General features: G+C 33.4%; 1 protein-coding gene across 2 annotated transcripts in view; it reads left to right on the forward strand.

The window, feature by feature from the left end:
• ELP4 (elongator acetyltransferase complex subunit 4) overlaps nt 1-24,990 on the forward strand; it is a 213,623-nt gene that overhangs the window by 12,151 nt on the left and 176,482 nt on the right. For both annotated transcript variants that reach the window (XM_069469770.1, XM_069469771.1), the window contains exon 3: nt 10,409-10,530. In XM_069469770.1, coding sequence (XP_069325871.1) covers nt 10,409-10,530 — 122 coding nt within the window. The remainder of the gene's footprint in view (nt 1-10,408; nt 10,531-24,990) is intronic.

Here is a 24,990-nt window from a genome sequence, read left to right on the forward strand (position 1 = left end):
TATCTCATAATTTTTACAGGTCAGGAGTCCAGACACAACTTAGCTGGGTCCTCAGCAAGCCTGCAGTAAAGGTGTGAGGCAGGGCTGTGTTCTCATCTGAAGGTTTGGCAAGGAAGGATCTACTTTTAAGTTCACATGGTTGGTGGCAGCGTTTATTTCCTTCCTGGCTGTCAGCCAGAGGCAGCCCTCTCCATAGGGCAGCTCACAGCATGGCTTCTTATTTTTTCAAAACCAGCAATGGAGACTGTCTCTCAGGAAGATATATGTTACAGTCTTATGTACAAAAGTGACATCCTATCACCTTTGTGGTAATCTCTTGGTTAAAAGCAAGTCACAGGTTCTGCTGCATCAAGGGGAAGGGATTACACAAAGACATGAGTACCAGGAGACAGGAATCGTAAGGATCACGTAAGAATGTTTCTGCCACACTTTTCATAATTTTAATTTATTATTTCCTATAATAGCAAAAAACTAAGCACTCTCAAGTATCCTCTCACAGGATATTATAGTATTACTATTCTTGTCTGTTGTCTTCAACCTTTTTGAATTTACTGAGCTGTATTTTTCTACATTGTGCAATAAATTCTGAGCTTTTTTTCTTATTATGTAGGAGTTGGCAAACTACAACCTGCTGGCTGGCAATCTATATTCTATAAATAAAGTTTTATTGGAACACAGCCATGCTTATTATTTGCATATTGTGTATGGCTGTTTTTGTGCGACAAGGGCAGAGTTGAGTAGTTATAACAGAAACTGTATGGCCCACAGGCCTAAAATATTTACTTTCTGACTCCTTAAAAAACTTGCCAATTCCTGTTTTATATTATATTTTATAATCTTCTAATTTTATAGTAGTACAACTTTGTAAAAGGCCTGAAATAGGACAACTTGATATCATTACAGTTCTTTAGTAAAATCACCTGACCTTTAGTACTGACCATTTAAGCTCCTACAATATGTTCAGCACTATAAGGCTGTATAAACCTTGGTTTTTACCCTTTATGAACTTAAACTGGATATTGATTGCATGTGGAATAACTATGAACAGTACATATATAATGTGGATGTTTATGCAGATGTAAGAAGTATGGAAATACTTAAATTGAATCAAAGTATGGATAGAAACTGAGGAGAGACAAAGAGAAAAAATTTATGGAAAACAGTATTAAAAAATGAACAAGAGGTCATCAACAGAGTATGTTTATGTAATAACTAGATGACAAGCCCTTGTAAAGTAGAGAGTACTTATTTAGGATTAGTCAGAGGGAAAGTTTGGCTCCCTCCTCTGAGTCTCTTGCCTCAACTACCTACTTGTAGAATTTAAATTGTAAATCTTCAGAACCTTTATACCAGCCCCCAAAACTGTAGTGTGCAAGGACCAGGCTGTTTACCTTTTTATCCTCCAGAGAACTCCTGGGACTTTTGTTTGTTCAACTTTATGACCAGCTAAATCTATCATGCTTCATCTACTTGTTATCTTTGGTCATTGTCTGTGAATTAAGGTGTTCCAATGATCTTATCTATTAATACTTTCATCTTCACAATACTCTGTGTTTTTTCTCTTCAAACTCAATTTCCTACTTTTTGTTCCCTTTCAGACCTTTACAGTTTGCCCTCTATAATACCTATTTCATAGAAAACAAACTCCAACATCCTAAAATCTTATCAGTAAGTATTTTATTGAAACATTTAACATTTAGTGAGGATTTACTGTGTGCTGGGCATCATGCTAAGCCCTTGACATGTATTGTATCGCTCAATTTCACAACCATCAAAATGAAGTGTCTATAGTTGGCAGGTGATGAAATCAACGTTTTGAGAGACTCTAAGTAACTTGCGCAAGTTTATACACCTAGTAGCTGAGATTCACAATCAAGTTTCTCTGACATTAAATCATCATTTTATAGTAAAACCTGATAATTCATCTTAAAAGTCCCTTCTGGGATGAGACATACCTCTGTTTCACCTTCTGTATCATCTCATTGCTGCCATATACTGACTTCTTAAGTTATTTCCATCATTTGTTAGAGACTGTCATGATCTCTAACCTGAAATAAGTTTTCAACACTTGCCAGAAGACTTTTGTGTAACTCTAATCTCCTCTTTTTTATTCTGAGTAATCTCAATGGCCTTTTAAATTTTCATGTCCTCAGACATCTGACATTACTACTTTCTCCTTAATTCACTGGAATGACTTGCAGTATGTCACACAGAAAAAAAATAGTTTCATTTAACCTTTATTGAGATGAAAACTCACCCAACTTCCTACCATCAATCCTCAAAACCTACCTTTATTCACAAATGGAAGGTGTACTATACCTCAGCTGTTTGAGAATCGTCTTTCACCTGTACTTTGTCTTATTTCCTTCCACTTTTCCAAGCACTTGGCAATATCAATTTTCTTTGTCTCCTTTAACCTCTTCCTCTTTATTAATTCTTGTCTATGTGTACTTTAAACATGCTCAAATTTCAAGCTTTATTTTAAAATAAAGAAAAAAATTCTACCTTCTTAACCCTACCTCTCTCTTTCCACTATTACTTTTTCTCCTCCCTTTCATAACCAAGCTTCTTATATAGTCTGTACTTTTATGTTTTATAGTATTTCAGTTATTCTGCAGTCCACTTCAGACACTACCATTTCACTGAAACCACCTTATTGACCTTCTCACTGCTGAACCCAGTGGATACTTTTCAGCCCTCTTCCTTCTTAATCTCTGCAGCAATTAATGTTGCTAATCACTATTTTTTTTTTTTTTTTTTTTGCAGGACTCCCTTCCTTTGTATTCTGTTACAACATTCAGCATTCTGTTCTGATTTTCCTTCTATCCCGCTGCTCATGGTTTCGTTTTTGTTTTTGTTTGAATTTTTTAATTTTTGCCCAGATGTTAGTATATACTTAATGCTCATGTTTTTTAAGACTACTTTGGCTTTACTTAAAATACTGGTATCCTATTAACTCTTCTAGTGCACATACTCTCCCAGAGAGGGCTGATTCCCTGCTTTAACTAGAATGACCAGGGAATAAAAGTAATTAGTAATCTCTAGACATTGCTACATACACAGGATACATAGAGAAATGCAAAGAACAAATTCAACTCCCTATTCAACCTTTCCTCTTGAATTTCTCACTGGCATCTCAAAATCAGTGTGTCCAGAGATAAACTCACTACCCTTCTCTGTCTCCAAATTCTGTCCCATTCTTCTAAATCTATCCTTCTTCCTATGATCTCTGGATTATTGAATCTACCAAGTGACATATGACAGAGACCTGAGTGATGTGCTAGTCTCTCACACTGTATACATCCAGAAATCATTAAATCCTTATGGTTTTTACCTTATTAATATTGTGTAATTTTGTCTACTTCTCTTCATCTTTGTTGCCACTACCCTAATTGAGGCCTTAATCAACAACTCTGATTGAAACTCTTATAACAGCTTCTTAAGTTGTCCCTGTGTTTGGTATTTCCCTTGCTTCAGCCCATTGCCATACTGTTGCCAGGATGTACTTTCTAATATGAAAATATGATCAGGATATATTCTGGCTTAAGACCTTTCTGTGTTCCCTGTTGATCTTAACGTGAGGTCCAAGCTCCTTAACTTGGACTAGAAGGCCTTTAACAGTCTGCTACTGCTGATTCACTTTAGCCTTATTATCTCTTCTCGTCCCTCACTGTCCTTCCTCGTGCTTTATGTTTATCACCCTGAGCTTTTAATTCCATCAAAGTACCATTCTCTCTTCTCTCTCCAGACCTTTGATTGTGTTCTTTGTTGCTGCCTCTTATTTTCCTCTTTTCCTAACTCTTAATTATGTTTGAGGTCTTCACTTAGGTATCTCTTGCAGAAAGTCTTCCTTAACTGCTGATTTCCTTCCCCTTCCCCATACTCAGTATTCCTCCTATATACTTCTATAGTATTCTTTATTTATCTTATCATGACATTTATTACACTTCATTGAAATTATGTGATCATGATCACTTACCTTACTGAATAGATTGTAAGTTTTGTAATCATGGGAATCATGTAGGGGCATAATGAATGAATTGAATTACTAGAAAGCCTAGCTAAAGGCAATTAACTTATAGTGGCAAAAAACAGTTGTGGAGTATTTTGAGCAATTAAATATTATGAAAGATGCATTGCAGGAATAAAGTAAAATTTGAAGTGATGAAAACTACTCATTGCTAATCTAATCTAAACATGAGGCAGTGTTTGTTACTGTTACTTTTAATACTTTTATCATAAATTTACTTTCATATTTTGATAGGATAACAATACTACTTCACTTTTCTGTTTCTGCATTTCATTATGTATATTAGATTCTGAATGTTAGACTGCTCTGATATAAAACACTATTTTTCTACATTTTTTCATTTTTAATAGATCCCTCTCAAGTAAGTTTCTATTTCTGTGCTATATAAATGTATGGGAGATTAAGGAGTGTAGATTCTGAATGTTTAATTGGTTGTGCTTAGACTGCTCTGATATAAAACACTATTTTTCTACATTTTTTCGTTTTTAATAGGTCCTTCTCAAGTAATTTTCTACTTCTGTGCTATATAAATGTATGGGAGATTAAAGAGTGACAGTAGATAGGATGATTCCCAGACTTTTGGCCTGGCAAAGTTTGGAGTTAATACCATTAAGTGAAGTCAGGAAAAAAAAAGAGAATGAACAAATATTGAGGTTAAGTAATGAATTCAATTTAAACATAATGAGTTTTAGGTTCTAGTGAAAAACCCAAGTCATTCCACTTAATAAATAGTTGGATATTTGGGCGTGAAATTTAGGCTAGAGAAAAAGATTTGAGATTTCTCATCATTCTTTAACTGTTTTATTCAATGTATGTTTTAGTTGATGTCATAGACATGTATTGGAATGCCCAGGTTTATACTTCAGGAGCCATGGATGGAAATTTGATACATCTCTTAATTCTCTGAAATTATATGCAAATTTGTATATAATTATATATATTTTTAGGGTAGCATGTGTAACTTGCATCAAATTCTCAAAGCAGTCTGAGACTCCAAAAAGAAAAGACTAAGAACAACTAAAGTAGAAAGAAAATCTAAAGGCGAGGCTTACCAGTATTTTAGGAATAGATAAAAGAAAATAAGCTCATGAAAGAGGTTAAGAGGATAGCCTCTGGAATCTGACTGCCTAGATTCAAATCATGTCACTGCTATTTACTAGCTACATAACCTTAGGTATACTGCTTACACTCCCTGTGCATCAGTTTCTTATCTGTAAGGTAGGAATTAATAGCATTTATCACACAATGTTATGAGGATTAAATAAACTAATGCATAAGAAGTGCATTGTAGTGTTTAGCATATAGTTAGTGCTCAGTAAGATTAGCTATTTGTTATTTTTAATAGAATGTTGTGTACCCCAGAATTGGGGACTATAACCCACAGCGAGAAAAAGAAGACAAAGGCTCAAAATTCCCCCTTTCCTAAAATTGCAGTTAGACACCTCCTTGCAGGCCCAAAGAACTAGCACAGGTACTTCCTCATAACTCCACCACCATCACTACCATTATCAGGCAATATAAGTCTAGGGTTGGAGAGAGCAGAAGTACAATGTTTATGGAAAAAAATGAGGCAAGTGAATGAGTACAGCTCCAATGGCATCAGTTATAGACACTGAGGGTGCTTGCAAGGAGCAAAGACTGGTATTCTTGTTTCCCAGTTGTTTGCTTGCTAAACTCCAGAACCTGTAAGCCCATCAGAGTCAGTGGTGCAGGATGAGAGAGTTATTGGGAAAGCCCACTTTGTATCTCCTAGAGTTTGTCAGCATTCTCAAACATTGAGACTGTTTCTTGTTTCTAATGTAGAAAAAGGAGGGAGTCCTGCTAAATAGATTGTATAAATACAGCTAGAATAATAATGATAACGATAGCTAACATTTCCAAAGAAGAGATTAAGTATGATCAGCCCCCAAAACACTAGATTCTGCCTCTTTGAGTACTTTCTCAGTGACAGATGGACCGGTATGAAGCAGGGTACTACCCACGAAAACCACACTTAACCACATACACATAGAAACCACCACAACTTCATAGACTGCAAGCAGCAAGGTTAAATACACCAGGTCAGAGAAAGGCTAGGGACGTCTCCATATCTGTGCTCAACAAGCAATTTTGGAAGCTGATCTCTGCCATTTCTCTTCTTTTTCTCTGCTTTTCCAATAACAGGAACTGGGACTTGAAGAGTACTTGAGGGAAGAGGTATTTTAGTACTTCTATCCTCACCCTCCCTGCCCCACTAAGTCTTTCAAGCCATGAGCCTTAGTCTGCGCTGAAGGAGGGGGAAAGTTTTATATTGAATAGTATAAAAATGTTAACTATGATAGTATAAAAAAGTATAATAAAGTTATGAACTTCACTGTTTCAAGTTTTCATAACTGAAACTGGTGTGTCTCTTAGGTCTCTTTCTCTTCAAGCTAAGTATTCCTCATTTTTCATGTCCCGTGCTTTTAACTCCCTTCACAATCCTGGCCACTTTCTTTTGAAGATACTTTAGTTTGCATAAGTCCCCAGACTAAATATATCTGGTCAGCTGCTGTAGAATAGAACAGGACAGTCATCTTTGTAAACCTAGGAGTTAAACTGTTACTTCAGGACAAAATTACATTTGCTTTTTGCCAGTTGTCACATCATTATCATTTTTACTGGCCCAGGGTTATGGGGATTCACTAAATAGATTAATTAAATGCTTATTGTGCAACCTCAAAATTTGTTTCACAGAATTGGTAATTTTCAGCTTGGTGAGCTTAGTGTTTTTGCTAATCCCTAAGTAGGTGATCTTCTTCCTATTAGTTTTTCCTGCCTCATAGGCCTCTTTGAGAAAATAGAAGTGTTAACTATTATAGAATGTGTGTGTGTGTGTGTGTGTGTGTGTGTGTATCTGTGTATAAGAAGGTGTTTTCAGCCATACCACAGTGGATGTGGCTGACTTACAAGAAAAATTTTTGTTTGTTTTTCCCTTAATTAATTCTACAAATATTTAGTATATGTTTACTATGTGCCCCGTACTAGGGATATAATGATAAGATGCATTTTCTGCCACAAGAATCGTTTAGCTTTGTGGAGAAATTTCAGTGATGTGTATTAAATGTTACTATAGGGGTTAAGAGGGTACTCCAGAGCTCGCTGATTATCTCACCCAACCCTGAAGAAAGCTTCTCAAAGATAGTGCTAACTAATCTGGTTCTGGAAAGATTCGAGTGGATTCATTAGCCAAAGTGGTCAAGAGATTTATGCAAAGGTCCTGAGACAAGAAGCAGTATGGCCAGTGCCAGTAAATACATTGCTGTGCCTGGATTGTGTATCATACGGAAGGGAAGTGTTGAGAAAGGAAACAGCACAAGATCTGTAGAGGCTTATGTGCCTTGCTTTTTGGGTGCTTTTCTCCTGAGAGCAATGAAAAGCCATTTAAAATTTTAAAACAGGGGAATGACAAGAATAGCTTTTCTCTTTAGAAAAAACAATTTTTGAGTAGTGTGGGAAATAAACTGGAGGGGAATAACACTGGAAATACAGGAGCCAATTGGGAGGCTGATGGTGAGAAAGTAAGGGTGACTTGAACTAAGTTATTGGCAGTAAACAAGGAAAGAAGTTGACGGATTCTAAAGATTTTAGGAGGTTGAAGCCACAGTACTTGGTGATTAGTTGTGTAAGGCAAGGGAAGAGCTAAAGTTGAAAAGAATAATAGCTAACACTAACTCTTGTTGATCACTTAACAACGTGCAAACACTGACCTAAGTACTTAGTCTTTGCCACAATCTTATAAAGTAGGTATAATTTTATCAATCCTATATTACCGTTGAAGAAACTCAAGCCCAGAGCAAATGGTTGAGTAACTTGTCCAATTAGCATTTTACCACCAGAAGATTAGCAGCAAGGAAGGGGGAAAAATATGGTTTCCCTTTTGGACACATTAATTGTGAAATTCTGTTGGCACATCTCAGTAAAGAGAAGATGGCATAAAATATGAATATAAAGTGCTAAGTACCATGCCTGGTTGATAGTAAACATTCAAATAAATAGCAATTATGTTGATGTCTGGGTCTTAGTACAGAGGAAGCTGGGCTAGAGATAAAGATTTGGGTGCCTGTACAGTAGAGATGGTAATGAAGCTGTGAGTGTGGATAAGATCATGAGAGATATGACTAGAGGAGTACGAAAAAAGTCAGAACTGGATGGGTGGGGTGCCTTACATCTGTAATCCCAGCATTTTGAGAAATCACTTGAGGCCATGAGTTTGAGACCAGCCTGGGTGACATAGTGAGACCCCATCTCTATAAAAAAAGAAAAAAAATAGCTGGGCGTGGTGGCATGCACCTGTCGTCCCAGCTGCTCAGGAAGCTGAAGCAGGAGGATCACTTGAGCCCAGGAGTTTGAGGCTGCACTAAACTGTGATCCGGCCACTGTACTCCAGCCTGGTAGGCTGAGAGACAGAGCAAGACCCTGTCCTAAAAAAAAACAGACAATAATAACAACAAAAATAAAACAACAAACACACAGAAAAAGCACTGAAAGGAAATAGAACAAAATTTTAGCAACGATTCTGTGAGGATGGTGGGATGGTGATTATTTTAAAATTTAAATTTTCCATTTTGTAAAAATATCAGCCTTAGAAATTAAAAATTTTAGTGTCAGGTTTGTTTCTTACATTATTGATTTATAATGACCTCAGTTTAAATGATTCTCTTTGTAAACTAATTTAATAGTAATTATTTAAGGTAAAATCAATTCTTTTTTAAACATGACATTCTATTTTGTTCTAAAGTTGAATGGAAGCAAATTCTTAGTTATCTATGCATTTTTTTCCAGTGTTACAGCTGTATTAATCAATATGGCTGGAAAAGATATGATTTCTTCCTAAGGGAAATTAGGGACATTCTTAAGTAAAAAACCCACAAACTTGAAATTCTTACATTTCATGATCACTGTCTTTCAAAAGGAAACTCTGCTGTGGTTGCTGCCTGCATTTCATTGCTTTCCAATACCTTCAAATAGCTGTTTTTTAAATGGTATCTTCTCCAGGTTTTATGATTATAGCTGCAGGAGATTTTGCACAATGATTTCCTGCTGACATTACCACAGTTCAAACTTCCGTAGGAAGGTTTTCAATAGTGTGATTTTATAAATATTAATGATGCCTAATATAGGAATTCAATTAAGATTTTAATAAATTAATAATGGCTACTCCATTTTTAGACAATACAATAAGTATACCTATGTTTCTTGTCTTTGTTGTGTTCACAGTATTAAAGGAAAGAAAACTGATATAAAAATGTAGGCATGTAGTTTATCAGCAATATTGAAGGAACAAAGATAATCTGAAGCTGTTTTTCTTAATGAAATCTCAAAAATAAAACACATTTTTACCTGAGAAACCTTCTGATTCATCATTTAACCATTAAAATTCAGAAAGAAGGGGGGTAAAGGAGTAATAAAAGCAAAAGGACTATTTACTGAGAAAACATTTACTATAAATTTAGAAACTCTATCAAATTAAAATCTTCAATATTTAATTACTGTTGAATTTTAAACCCAAAACCAGATTGTGGGAGTAATACTATTTTTGCAAATTTTATAAGCATTAATTATCAGGCTACATACATTAAGTGCTTAATTATTGTGACATGAAAGAAATGAGGTGTGAGCTTACAGACTGCTTTGTGGATAATAATGGCTACATTCGAGGTACTGGGAGAAAATGCCCTATCTCTTAGTAAAGAAAAAAGCCTCTGGTTTCTTTGATATTATAATCACATGTAATCCTCTTAATTTTGTGGATATCAGAGTGGTGCAGTAGTTGGAGAATGCTCTTTAGCATCAGAAAGTCTTTATTAAAAGTACCTTCTGGCCGGGCGCGGTGGCTCACGCCTGTAATCCTAGCACTCTGGGAGGCCGAGGCGGGTGGATCGCTCGAGGTCAGGAGTTCGAGACCAGCCTGAGCAAGAGTGAGACCCCCGTCTCTACTAAAAATAGAAAGAAATTATATGGACAACTAAAATATATATATATACAAAAAATTAGCCGGGCATGGTGGCGCATGTCTGTAGTCCCAGCTACTCGGGAGGCTGAGGCAGTAGGATCGCTTAAGCCCAGGAGTTTGAGGTTGCTGTGAGCTAGACTGACGCCACGGCACTCACTCTAGCCCGGGCAACAGAGTGAGACTCTGTCTCAAAAAAAATAAATAAATAAATAAATAAATAAATAAAAGTACCTTCTTCTCATTGACTATCTTTACAAGTCTTTTAGCCTCTCTAACTGTGCCTTAGGAAGATGAAATTATTGTCCCACCTCACATACTTGTTTTAAGGAAAATAATTGTAAAAACATGTGAATGTGCTTGCTATATGTGAGGATTCTGACTGTAATTTTTTTTCTTTTTTACAGAAGAGGATAAATATAATATTTATTCACCTTTGCTCTTCAAATATTTCCTGGCAGAGGGAATCATTAGTGGGCATACACTGCTGGTTGCATCTGCAAAAGAAGACCCTGCTGACATTTTACAGGTATAGAATATACTAATTCTATATTCCATTTCAAACATTTCATGAAACAATATTGCTTATACATGTAAATAAGGTATATGTTTGTATGTATACAAACTATATTTAAATGCATTAATAGGACCTTATTTTTTTTTTAATCTCAAAAAATATCAAATTTATTTGAACTTCAAGTTTCATTTTAAATTAGTATTCTTGGATAATTTTTTAAACTTAAAATTTATATCAGAGGTGTTAAAATATTAATAAGCTATTAAACACGGATGCTATTAAACATAGACACAGGTCTAAAATTATTGGGACCTGGCATTCATAAAAGTCATATCTAATAGCAAAAAATTCTAGTTTATACTACTTACTGAAGGAAGGTGAGAAATGTCCTTTAATTCTTTACTTCTAATTATAACATTCTTATTTTGACATAATTAATCTATTTTGAATCCCAACTGCTACTATGCTTAAGTAGATTTTACAAAATGTAAGTCTTTCTACACTGTTCACAAAGTATGATGTAACTGTTACCTCTGAATTCCTTAAAAGAAACTTCAAATTTTAATTTTTACCTTGAAACTAATTTGGATAAAAGTATAGGAAATCACTGCAATATAAGTTAAAACAAATAATGGAATAAAAAACAAAACTGGCATCTATATAATCAGCAAATTATCTGATAAGTCATTTTTAATATATTATTTTTACATTTCTACTTAGCACAAGCAAGAATAAACTTGTTCCAAGGCATTGCAGTATGTGGCAATTTTACTGCAAGCTTTAAATCATAGTTTTATTTTAAACATTTATAAAGAAATTAAAATATATATACATATAAAAATTATTATATCTACTAGGTAATTTCTACATAGTCATAAGAGAACTCTGAAAAAAATTAGGTGAAGAAAAACAAATGCAGAATAATTGATAATTATATTACCAGTATGCCAAAGGTATAAATCAGAAGAAAAATTCAGAAATTAGAAGTTCTCATTGATTAATATTATTTCACTTTGAGAATGCCACAAGTGATTCCCTTCCATGATAAAATATTTCATTAATGTGCTATATTTTTTTTTAAGCCAAAGCACACTTTTTACTTCAAAAAGGACAATTCTGACTTTTAGAATTTTTAATTCCTTTGTCCAGAACTGGACCCCAATTTAAGCCATTATTTGAGCAGAGTTCATAATCTAAAGTCATTTTTCCATTGGATATTTTCATTCCATTACATAGTCTGCAAAATGGCACATGAGTAAGTCATTTGTAAGGAATTTGTAGTATAACTAATTTATACTACAATACTAATTTATAATAACTGTCAAAAGGTACCCACAAATGTCTATACCCAAGTATAAAAGTTACTATAATAGTGAGGTCAAAACCAACATGATTCTTTCATAGAGGTCAGACTTTGCTAATTAAATAATACTGTTATCAAATCCAGAGGACAAACCTATAATTGATTTTCCTCTGGTTGCAAGGCCTATTTTTTTTCAATCTTTTTTGAATTGTTTAGTTTTTGCAGTATTATCTTGATGTTTTTATTTTTTCTTTTGCTCTTTTAATCATCTTGACTAATTTCTGCACAATATTGCACTTGCTAGGAAGCCATGGAGTAAAGGCCAAAATCATTGTTGTAAAGAAACTATACAGCTTCTTCATGGCATATTCCACAATATACTGAGCCTAAGATTTTACATGAAATGCCTTTCTAATCCACCTCGGGAAAATTTTCCAGGCCAGAAGCAGGGATGCTTATATATGCTTTTTAAAGTACAGTGTTTTTGTTTTCTTTCTTGCCTCCTCCAACCTAGCTAGGTGATGTTAAAATCTAGTATGGATGTGTTTGCATAGTTTGCTTTAGAGAACATTTTTTATTTCAAAACTAATGCCTGACATCTTTCTTAGGTATCCTGAATTTGTACAAGCTATTATAGTATTAAAAATCTCAGTGTACTTTACATGTCCTTCTTTAGATTATATGAAAGTGTTTCAAATTATAAATGAAATATTACCTTTTTCATAAGTTTTTGTAAACTATCCAGTCATATATGCAAGTAATTACATTCTGAAAACATACATTCATAGAGCAATTTTATAGTGTAGGAGAAAAATACAAAGCTAGAGTAAGAAAAAATAGACTCTTAAAAAGTCATATCATGTTTGACCAAGGTGCAAAAGTCTGACCGGATTTCTCGTCATGCCTGAAACAACTGAAAGAAACAGCACAAGATATATGAAACAACAGTTTTAAAACATTGGACAACAGACAGTAAAGGATGGTGATTTCTGAGATATGTGGAACAAAGAAGGCAAGCCCTATAATTTCCCTAGCTTACTGTGTGCAGAGTTTCCAAGCCATAGTGCAAGGAAGAAGAGTTCAAGATAAGACAACCTTAGGAGATAGATCAGGGAGGTCAAGGAAATTAGTATTTATAAGATGGAATACCTGAATGGGAAAAGCTGCACATAGAGTGAGTTTTGGAGATCAGCACTAGTCTCCGTTTAGTCTTGAGATGAATATTCATTTGTACATGCATATAAGGAAACTACCTGAGGTTAGGGAAAGAACTATCTGAAAATTTAGAAGTCGCCATCCCCAGGACCAAGAAGAATTCCTGTTTTCATATGCCAAAGTGAAAACCTCATAATTCATGGGACATCAGATAGAGTATTTAGAAGAGTTTTGTATTGGTAGTGGACAAAATTATTCCCAGATTATAAATGCTGCTCTGGTCCTGCCTAATGAAGCTTAAAAACAAGGCCTGAAATAATCAACTATTTTCAAGTAACTGTCCCAGAACAAAGCTGAAAAATGTACCAATACAAAAGTATCCAACACCGAACAGAATAAAATATTCAATGTCTGGTATCCAATTAAAACTTAATAGACATGCAAAAAAGCAAGAAAATATGATTTATAATAAGGAGAAAAGTCAAAACAAAAAAGAAATGACACAGATGATCAGATTAGTGGATAACATAAGTTTTTATTATAGCTATATTCTAAATATTCAGTAAGCTAGAGGAAAGATTCAACATGTTAAATGGAGACAGAGAATATAAGTATAAACACAAATTGAACTTCTAGAGATGAAAACTACAGTGTCTGTGATTAAAGTCAAGACATTGAAAAGAAAAAATTAGTGAACTTAATGACATAGCATTTTAAATTACTCAAAATGAAACGTGGAAAATAGATGTAGGGAAAAAAGATAATTACATCAGTGAGCTGTAGGATAACTTAAAGTGCCGTAATATGTAATTGGACTACTTGAAGGGAGAAGGGGTAGTACAGAAAAAATATGTGAAGGAATAAGGGATGAAAAGTTTCCAAAACTAATGAAAAGTGTGTACTACAATTCTAGAGTACATGGCAGACTTCAAGTTTAAAAGTCCTTGAGAAAACAACATCATGGCTCATCATAATCAAATTGCTTGAAACAAATGATAAAGGGAAAATTTTGAAAGTGGCCAAAGATAAAATCACGTTATATTGACAGGACCAAAGATAAGAATAACAGCAGACTTTCAGTTTTATGTAATACCAGCCAGAAAACAATGGAAGAATCTTTTTTTTTTTTTTTTTTTTTTTTGAGACAGAGTCTCACTCTGTTGCCCAGGCTAGAGTGAGTGCCATGGCGTCAGCCTAGCTCACAGCAACCTCAAACTCCTGAGCTCAAGCGATCCTCCTGTCTCAGCCTCCCGAGTAGCTGGGACTACAGGCATGCGCCACCATGCCCGGCTAATTTTTTCTATATATATTTTTAGCTGTCCATATAATTCTTTCTATTTTTAGTAGAGGTGGGGTCTCGCTCTTGCTCAGGCTGGTCTCGAACTCCTGAGCTCAAACGATCCGCCCACCTCGGCCTCCCAGAGTGCTAGGATTACAGGCGTGAGCCACCGCGCCCGGCCTAGAATCTTTAAAATACTAAAAGAGCACCCCCCCACCCCCGTCAATTCAGAATTCTATACCCTGCAGAAATATCTTTGATGAACAAAGGTGATTTCACAGTAAAAAGGGTTGTTTGAAAGAATTCACCACCACCAGGCTTGCACTGTAAGAAATTTTAAAGTTTTTCACATAAAAGAGAAATTATACCAAATGGATATTTGGATCTAAACACAGGGATCAGAAACCCTGAAGTGGTGATTACATGAGTAAATATAGAAGACTTTTTTGTTCTTATTTTGCAAAGATAAGGGGGTTAATGGTGGGAAGGAGATAGTAAGGGGGAAAAAGCAAAATTTGGAAGATAATGGATATATTCATTGTCTTGATTGTGTTAATAATGATTTCAAAAGTATATGCCAATGTAAAATATTATCAAATTATACACTTTAATTTTGGGTAGTTTGTTGTGAATCAGTTATACCTCAATAAAGCTATTAAAAAAAGAATAGTATTTCAGAGTTAGTAAATGCATGGGATTCAAGCCTCAGTTCTGTTTTTTAATAACATCAGCCACCTTTATGTATATTACTTCCTTTTTTATGAAAATAACGATAACACTTGACCTTGTGAAAGTCTTCCAAATCATAATGGTCCCAATTTTATAAATAAGGAATATAGGAATAGATTGACACACAAATGTTTAATCTAGTAAAAAAAAATCACATCAGATTTCTTTCCCTTTACTTTGGGTTTCCTATCAATTCTGATGTAGATAAAATTTGGGATATTTTATTTAGATGAGTGTACATTACTATGGTCATTTCTTAGGCCTCATCTGAGTTGGCCTATCTACAGTACTTGATATCATTAATCACTTTTTCCTCCCTGATACACTCTTTCCTTGGCTTCCAGGACTCTACACATTCTTGGTGTCCTCCTACCTCACTAGCCACTTTGTCTCATTCTTTTTTGCTAATCCCTACTTCTTAACCGTTTAATATGGGGGTATCCCAGGACTCAGTCCCTAGAATGCTTTTCTTTTCTATCTGTATTCTTTTGCTGATCACATTTTGTCCAAGGATATCAATACAATTCCTTTTCCAGCCCTTCCCATCTCCATTAATAGCAACTCAGGTCTCCCATTTGCTTAAGTGAAAAACCATGGATTCATCCTTAACTTTTTCTCCTACTCCTCTCATCCAGTTTCTCAGGAAATCCTAATATATCTAAAACATGACCACTTTGAACCTAAATTATTTATTTCTTGGCCTCTCTGCTTCTACCCTTGCTTCTCTTCAGTCTCTTCTCACCATGATATTCAGAGTGATCCTCTTCAAATGTAAGTCAGATCTTGTCACTCATCTACTCAGAACCCTCCATAAGAGACCACAGTCCTTGTAATGCTTTTCAAGGCTCTAGTTAGCATGCTTTCACCTCCTCATTGCCTGTCCGACCTCATTACTTAATATCTCCCCCTATTTTTATTTTATTTACATAAACTACCTTGCCTGTTAGGCATGCTCCAAAATTAGGGCCATTGGATTTGCTATTCCCTTTACCAAGAACTCTTTCTTTTTCTTCTCTCAGATTTTGCTACTACCTTAATTCACTATTAACTGTCCTACTGGTGTAGCTTGCAGATCTTGGGGTTTGTCAGCTTCCATAGCTGTGTGCACCAATTTCTTAGGGTAAATCTCTTTATGTATTCACGCATGCGTACACATACATCCTATTGGTTCTATTTCATTAGAGAGCCTTAGATAGTAGAGTTTTTAATGTCTTAAAGGATTCCCTTGCTCTAGACTAGGTTTTGTTTTGTTTTAAAGTTGTTCATTTTTCTTTGGCTTTCTTCCATCCCCTTCTTCATCTTATTGAGATATAATTGACAAAAATTGTGTATATTTAAGGTATGCAATGTGATGATTTGATATATGTATATAGTGTTAAGTGATTACACCAATCAGATTAACATATCCATCACCTCACATAGTTACCATTTTTGGTGTGGCAAAAACACTTTGGAACTGCTCTTTTAGGAAATTTTAAGTATCCAATACACTATTATTAATTATAGTTACCATGATGTTCATTAGATCCCCAGAACTTATTCATCTTATAACTGAAATGTCCTCTGACCAACATCTCCCCATTTTCCTTATAGTCTAGCCCCTGACAACCACTGTTCTACTCTCTAGCATAGGTGTTTTGAACTAAGCAATGTGTTCTGGTGTCATCATATCCATTATGCTTTATCTTGTATACTTAGAAGGCACTATCAAAAATATTATAATTGCTTCCACAAAATCCAGATGATCTGAAGCATTAGATTTACTTTATGTAGCATTGCAGATGTGATGCTGCATTTTGAAATTTTATTTTATTCTTCTCTTTATAAGTAGCCTAGAACAAATTGTTTCTATTTAATTAGCAAGTCTGCTTTACTTGGCAGTTGGATATTTATCAATAATATAGTCAATGAAGTTAAATATTCAATTAACCATAAAGTTGAATGTGTGATCTTCAGGAAAAATTTATCTCCTTTAATTTTAATGCCATTATTTCCTTCTAAGTAAAACTGCTTATATAGATGACTACTGAAAGTAGTCAAAGCTTCTATATGCTAAATAATCTACACATTTAACATTTCCTAAATTAATAAAATTATTTACTGATTCATTTTTAACCTTTTAATTCTAATTATGTTCTTATATTTTATGCAGCTTTGAAAATATATTTGCTTTTTAAGTTAATATAGTCTTCTTCACCCATCAGTAATATTTCTTAAATTCCATTCATGTCATTTTATGTTTCTTACATGTCTGATATGGAATGGTAAAACAGTATTTTATTTAAAAGAATAATATGCCATTGTCATTTTCCTATGGAAAAGTAAAAAAATATTGTTTTTAACATGTACATATTTAATGTGGTCCAGTTAGTGTTTATATATGTTTAGAACAGACTGAATTACAGAAGTATTATGACTGGAAAAAAATTTAAATTATTTATATTCTTCATAACACCAGTGCAAAGACATTTCTAGCATCTCTCTAAGGAGAACAAACAAAATATTTTTGTAATTTAGAATAGGATGTTGAATACTAATATAGATAGATAAGTAGGTTTTTCTATATAATATTCAGTCAGGATTTCAGTATGCCCAACTCAATTATAGTTATACTTAAAACTTCATTTTTATCACATAGTCCAACAATGAATGACCAAACCCAAGCTATTAGCAGTGTTTAGGATACAATGCAGGGGAAAAAATGCTGTAATTGCTTAGCTTTAATTTTATGATATATGATTGGGAATTTCTAGAACCTATAACCAAAGCAAATATTTCTGGTATAAGAAAAGGGAAAAGACAATCTTATACACCATAATTATCTTAAAACTGTAAGATAACTAAAAGACAAGTAAAGGATAAAAAGCCCCATCAGCTGCCTAAGATATATAACCACCCAGCAATTTATCCATCATCCTTTGAAAACATATTCATGCCTATTGTAGTCGAAGCTACTTCAGGAAGTCAGCATTAAGATGTAATGCTGAAAAATTACACCCCTTAGAAAATCTTATAGAAAAATATACATGATGTTGTTAAAGCTTTTAAAACACATATAGTAAGTATTTTTCAGTTAACTTTTCTATCTAAAGAAATTTTCTTAATCATCTCAAATACAATGATAAGTATTCTCCAAGAAAATTTTCTATGGAATGTTTTCGAAAATAGTGAAAATTACATTTTTGTGTTAAAAGATTTAAACATTTATCAGTAGACTGATTTTTTCATGAAATAAAAAATTATATACACACATATCCAAACACAAACATTTCTATAGAACTTAAAGATATTATGATTTTTATATTATATCCTTTTCATAATTTTTAATGTTATATGTTAATATTTATAGAATTAGAGAAAGTAAAATGATTTTCAAAAGTAAATTTAAATGCTGTTTTATTATATACCAAGGTCAGTAAAAAATTCAATGTGAATATTTGCTAGTGATGACATGCCAGCTAGGTAATATTTTTGCTGGAAGAAGTATCTAATATCTAGAGCAAAGGGTGAATTCTTTACTTCTTGCATTAACTTTTTAAAAAATTTGTAATCGTTATGGGTACATAATAGTTGTAAATATTTATAGGGTACATGTGATGTTTCAATGCAGGCATACAATGTAAATTAATCAAATCAGGGTAATTGGGGTATCCGTCACCTCACCTCAGGCATTCATTTCTTTGTGTTAGGAACATTCCAATTTCAATTAGTTATTGTTGATTATAGTCACTTTGTTGTGCTATCAAATATTGTTCATTCTATCTAACTAACTATATTTTTGAGTTATCTGTTATATCCAATATGCGCTGTCCAGCATCAGCCACAATTAAAACAAAATAGAGGTTGGATACTTTAAATGAGCTTAAAAGCTGTATTTCTTTAGAAAGTACGCAGGATAAGTACATGGTCACGAGCATGTTATAACTACCTTGATATGTACTGATGGCTTACAGTATTAAATATTTTTAACATCAAATTTAACATTAAATAAATAGTTCAAATGTAAATTCAATTACAGTGAGAGTTCCCATATTTAGTGTATAGAAACTCTTTCATAATTGAAAGTGAATACTTTATATAATAATAACCCATATCACAAAAAGAATAATTCATTAAAAATAAACCATATCATATTGATGAATTAACATAGCAACAGGGTATTTAGTAATCAAGTGATATACTAATATGAAAAAAATTTAGACTAGGGTTTTTTAATGGACTTTAAGGTCCATAAGTAAAAATTAAAATAATACTTTGATAATTTAAGCTATTATTTTATCTCAAAAATCAGACTTTTACCCAAATAATAAACTCATTTGTTAAGATCTAATTCATTGTGCTCTTTATCTTTTGCTTTATTTGATTCTTTGGTTTTAACTGAGATCAGAGGTATTGGTTGATTTACAATTAGTTTAAGCAATATTATTTGCTAAACAATGTAAGGTTTGTATTACTATTATAAAGTTTTCTTTTCCTTCTGTCAATTTGGTGTCAAGATTAAAAAGTCTGTGTTTGCCTCCATCTGTTACTCATTGATCGTAGGACGTCTGAATCTAGTGAGTGGTCAGTTGTCTGCTCTTACTGCATTGCAGTACAGTCTGGTCTTTCTGAGTGAATAGAATACGGAAATATCTCAGATCCAACCCTTGTGTTCCTAGTTCTGCCCAAAAAAGAAAAAAAAAAAGGACAGCTATAAGAATGAAGTTAAAGAAACACCCTTGATTGGCCAAATATACTGTTGAACATTTTTATTTTACTCATCTCCAAAGCTATAATTTTTTTCTTTTTTTAAAAAACAGAGTCTCACTCTTGTCTCTCAGGCTGGAGTGCATTGGCACAATTATAACTTACTGTAACCTCAAACTCCTGGGTTCAAGCAATCCTCCTTCCCCAGCCTCCCAAGCAGGGGGGACTACTGGTGCATACCATCATGCCTGGCAAATTTTTAAATTTTTTGTAGAGACAGGATCTTGACATGTTGTTCAGGCTAGTCTTGAACTCCTGGCCTCATGTGATCCTCTCTCACCTTGGCCTCCCAAAGTGCTGGAATTACAGGTGTGGGCCACCATGCCCAGCCTCCAAAGTTAAAATTTTATAATGATTCATAACTGAAGCAATTCAGTATATCATATTATAAATCATTAAAATTGTTTTCTGGCCCTTTTATCATTCCACTGTGCAAGCTTTATTCGTTCTTAGCACCTTATAAATAATATTTTCCCACACATTTTTATTTTTTCTAGACTGTATAATGGTATCTATTATATTAAAACTATTTTAGCACTGTTTATCTTTTGTCTATAGTATAGGTACAATTGTTAATATTAGAAGAGCCCTTTGAAGGCAGAGCTATAACCAGAATATGTTCCCTTCTTTTTTTGTCAACATTTTATTTGTTCAGAAATTTATCAGGTTATCTATACATTTTTCAGTGCTTACTACTCAGAAGTGCTAGATGAGCCGGAAATTTGCTATTTGACCCCAGGGTTTCACTCTTTACCGCACCCCGCCTCGCCCCCCAACCCCCAGGCTACTGTGAGAGCTTATTTAAAATTCTAAGTTCTCCCTTGGCTGCCACAGTTAGAGCTGCTTTGGCAAACTGAAAAGACTAAGAAAATACATGCAAAGGCTCAATCCTGCTTCCAGTGACCTACATTTGTAGCCAGCTTTTAAAGATGTCATGTGCCTTATTTTCTAGGAAGGAAATAAAGGATAAGATAAAAATAAAAATGTAAAGAATAAACCCACTCTCCACCTCTCCATCACTAACCAGTGGGAACCATTACTACTATAACATTAATATAAACACACATTTGGCATTGATGTTTGTGCAGCAATCAACAAATAAAGGTATTTTGCATGCAGAAAAGTTGTTTAAGTTATATGACAAAAATGCCATATCCTGTGATTGGATGTTTATCCTCAAGAAGTTGAAATTTATTTGGAATCTGAACCTAAGTTTTAAATTCTGTGTTACTACTTAACTAGCTGTAAGATCTGGCACAAGTCACTTAACCTTTCATATCAAGAGAGGGATAATACTCTGGTTACCTAAATCTAGAGCTCCAAATTGAAAATGAAATTACTTGGGTTTTGCCTGCTAAATCCTAAAGTACTTATTCCAGGCCTCAAATGTACTTTCAGAAATTTTATTTTGAACCCATAAAAAATGAATGATTGTGAATTCTTAGATGGTTATTGTTATGCTCAAAAGAAATGTGAAAATCTTCGAACTATTATATAGCACTCTATCATTCTTGAAAAAAAGCCACAGAAAGTCAGAATTGGGAACATTAAAAATAGAGTTCATTTTTCTTCTGAATACTTTTTATTTTTTCAGAAGAAAAGCTATTCATTCCTTTTGAGAGGGATAAATGACTTCAAAATCTGAAAACCAGAGCCATTAAAACTAAAAGAAAATACTTTTTTGTCAGTTCCCCAAATTAACATATTATCCCACTAAATGTAACAGTAAAGGATACCATGAAAGGAGAAAGGCAGCACACAATCAAGGGTCAGATTAAATAGACAGACTATGGAGATTTTTTATGTACAAAAGGATAACTTTACTGTGTGAAAACCCCAAAGAAGATAGGGCTTTCTCTCCCACTAGTGTTGGGGTGATTCCTTCTTTGGCCAGTGTTTCTTTCCTGAACATTTTAAGTATTGTTAACCAGAAACTGACAGTTGCAGTGAGTGACCTTAGTTCACCACATCCATCTTTTCAAATTACGATATGTTAATGAAATCAGAGGCCTTTGAAATGTGGTTACTGTTGGTATAATATTCATCTTACAGTTTGACAGTGTGTCTAAAAGTCTTTGCTAGATTTCAAAAATAGGGTAGATAATATTAAACTGAAGACTTATATTGGAAGTAGAAAATAGATTTGAGACCATGAGATGAAGCTTCTTATCTTTGTACTTCTTAAAACAGATTTTAACATACAGGCTGCTATAGAATTAAACAAACCCTGTTTTATGCCTTTACCCAGTGGCCTCTACTTCTCAATAATCACAGAGTAGAAAGAGAATCAGTTTTGTTCATGAACACTAAATGTTCCACAGAAAATAATTTTCAAATTTAATAAAAAAATAAAGTGATATCCAGTCCCACATAGTGCGCCACAATACCATAAGGATTTTTGCTTGTGACGTTTTTCATAAGCTGGGTTTATTCTGGAAAAATGAGAGAAAATAACTTAAAACAAAGAAAACCAGTCACTTGTGTGTTCCTGAACTAGGAATTTAACTGATCTGGACCTCTTAAATGAAGATAATACCTCACACCATTCCCAACTGAGAAGATATTCTTGAAACTCTAGAATACTTCTTTTCCAAAAATTTAAAAGTTCTGTGACCTCTGTTTAAGAAATAATAATAATAATAAAAATCATCGTCACTATCTTAGCTTCTTTCAAACTAATGTAAATTATATTTAGAAACATTTTAGTTATATCAGATTTTTAGAAATTTAGTTCTTATTCAGTAGGGACACTTAATACTTAAAGAAATCTTACAGAAAATCTTTTGCAGTCATAAGAATCGTATAGTCAAATTATTATTGTATAATGTGTTTGCTTAGTAGGGACTACCACCTATCACATTTTCATAAAAACAGGTTAATACACACCCTTGTGCAGTAAACATTTGCTAAAAGTATTTATTGCACATGGTCTTACTAAAACTGAAAATACCATTGATTAAGCAGAAAAGTCAGTCTAATTTTTAAGATATTTTATAAAATTGATTTCGACCAAGATATTTCCTATTACAAGGGACACATTGTTTATATACACACACACACACACATACATAAGTACAGTAATGCACTGCATAATAACATTTTAGTCAAGGATGAACCACATATATGATGGTGGTCCCATAGGAATATAATACTGTGTCTTTACTGTACCTTTTCTATGTTTAGATACATAAATACTTATCATTGTGTTACAGTTGCCTTCTGCATTTTTAATATGTGATATGGTGTACATTTTTGTAGCCTAGAAGCAATAGACTATACCATATGGCCTAGGTATGTAGTAGGCTGTATCATCTAGGTTTGTGTAAGTACACTCTATAATATTTGTATAACAAAATTGCATCTCTCCTTAAGCAATGCATGACTGTGTATATGTATGTATACACACATGTGTATATATAATAAATACATTTATATGCAATATACACATATACATATATACACATACACAGAAATTTACACACTTTTATTAATGGTAGTCACTTAGTCAGTAGCTCTCTTCACCTTAACTTCAGAAGTATTTGCAGGTTATTACCTTATATTAACCCTCGAGTATGAGTTTTACTGGTGTGCAATATACCCAGAGCCAGATTAAACACTGATAGCATTTAATATATGAACTTTACTTTGTAAAGGAACCTGCCAAAGGAAAACTCTGATTTTTATGGGTAGAGATATTAATTGATACCAACAATTCGTCCTTGTCCCTCTGTAAGTAAAAGTATGGAATTTTTTATTTTAAGCTTTCTTTTTAAGAAATTTGTTTGAAGTAAAGAGAACATTTTGAAATAATATGTAATACAGCTTTTACATTTTGATATATAAAATTTATAAATTCTGGATCTTAGCTCAGTATATGTGAGAATATTAATAAAATTAATATAGACTACATGTAGAGTTATTCTTAGCAGCTTGATGGTTTTGATTTTTTATATATATGAGAAAATAATGCTGGAAGCTAATAATATCAGAATGCCAAGAAACTCGATGCTTTTCCCTTTAAACTCCTTTTAAGTCAGTGCCATCCACAGGCGGTATTAAAAGCGTGTGGTTGCCTTGGTCAAGACTTGGAGTGCTATTTATGATATTAGCAGACATAATGCTGGGACCTAGATAAAGGAATTTAAATCTGCCTATACTTCACTTTCCCAACCTCAACTACCAGATTTGGGTAGAATTTAAGGATTGATTACATATCTAAATTGCTTTGAGATCCTTCTATGATTGGTACTTTTAAAAATATTTTGGTTTAGAGTATATTTTAAAATAATTAGATTATGATTTGTGTTTATATGAAGATAGTATTTTTTATTTCTTAGTGTAATTCTTTCCTTTCATTTCTGAATATGTAATGCAGATTTCTATTTCCTGTTCTCCACGTTATCCTTCTCCTTTCCTCTATCTTAGTTTAAAAAAGGAAGGAAATATTATCCAGTCTTCTCAACACATTCCTGGTTTACATGTTAAAGAGAAATGTGATAGAGCTTGACAGAAAAGTATTGCAAACACTATTCTTATCTCACTGGTTTCTTTTTCTATTTTCAGATTCATATAAGTGATGTACTTTCCAAATAAAAAGGATTATTTTTGTCAATAGCTTAACTCAGCAGTCTTATTAAAACAATATTTTTATATCAATGTGAAAGTGTTTTTTACCCTTTCTTCTTATAATAGCAGTAACTTTGCCACCCTTATATTCAAGAAAAACATCTTAAATTACACTAAGATATTTTCTTATTTATACAGAATTCAGTTTAAAATATACATGGGAATAAGTTAATTTGCTAATTATTAATCTTAAAATCTATGAGTTTTAAAAACTTTATTTTATGCAGCATCAACTGTACTCCCTTACCTGACTTCATGCAACTCTGTGACCCTTTCCTGAATGCTTTTAACAGCTAACTCACTCCTCCCCCATATTTCTAAATATTTTAGATGTAGATAATATGGGGAATATACCTTTAATATATGGATATTCAGGTTAGATGTCTGGCATACTTTTATATTAAAATTATGGCAATCAGTAATATTTTTTGATTTTTTTTCTTTTTTCCAACTTTCAGTAAATAAACGTTGCCAAAACAAACAAACCAACAAAGTAACATACTTACTGATACATGGATAATGCTTAAGTAGTATTAATTATACAGTTATCAAAACCTGCAAGGATCAAAAGATTTGATTTTTAAGAAGGATTTCTCATGCTGCATGGATTATGTTGCTACATAATAGCTCAGTA

Source organism: Eulemur rufifrons, chromosome 6 (assembly GCF_041146395.1).
Source record: "Eulemur rufifrons isolate Redbay chromosome 6, OSU_ERuf_1, whole genome shotgun sequence".
Taxonomy (NCBI): domain Eukaryota; kingdom Metazoa; phylum Chordata; class Mammalia; order Primates; family Lemuridae; genus Eulemur; species Eulemur rufifrons.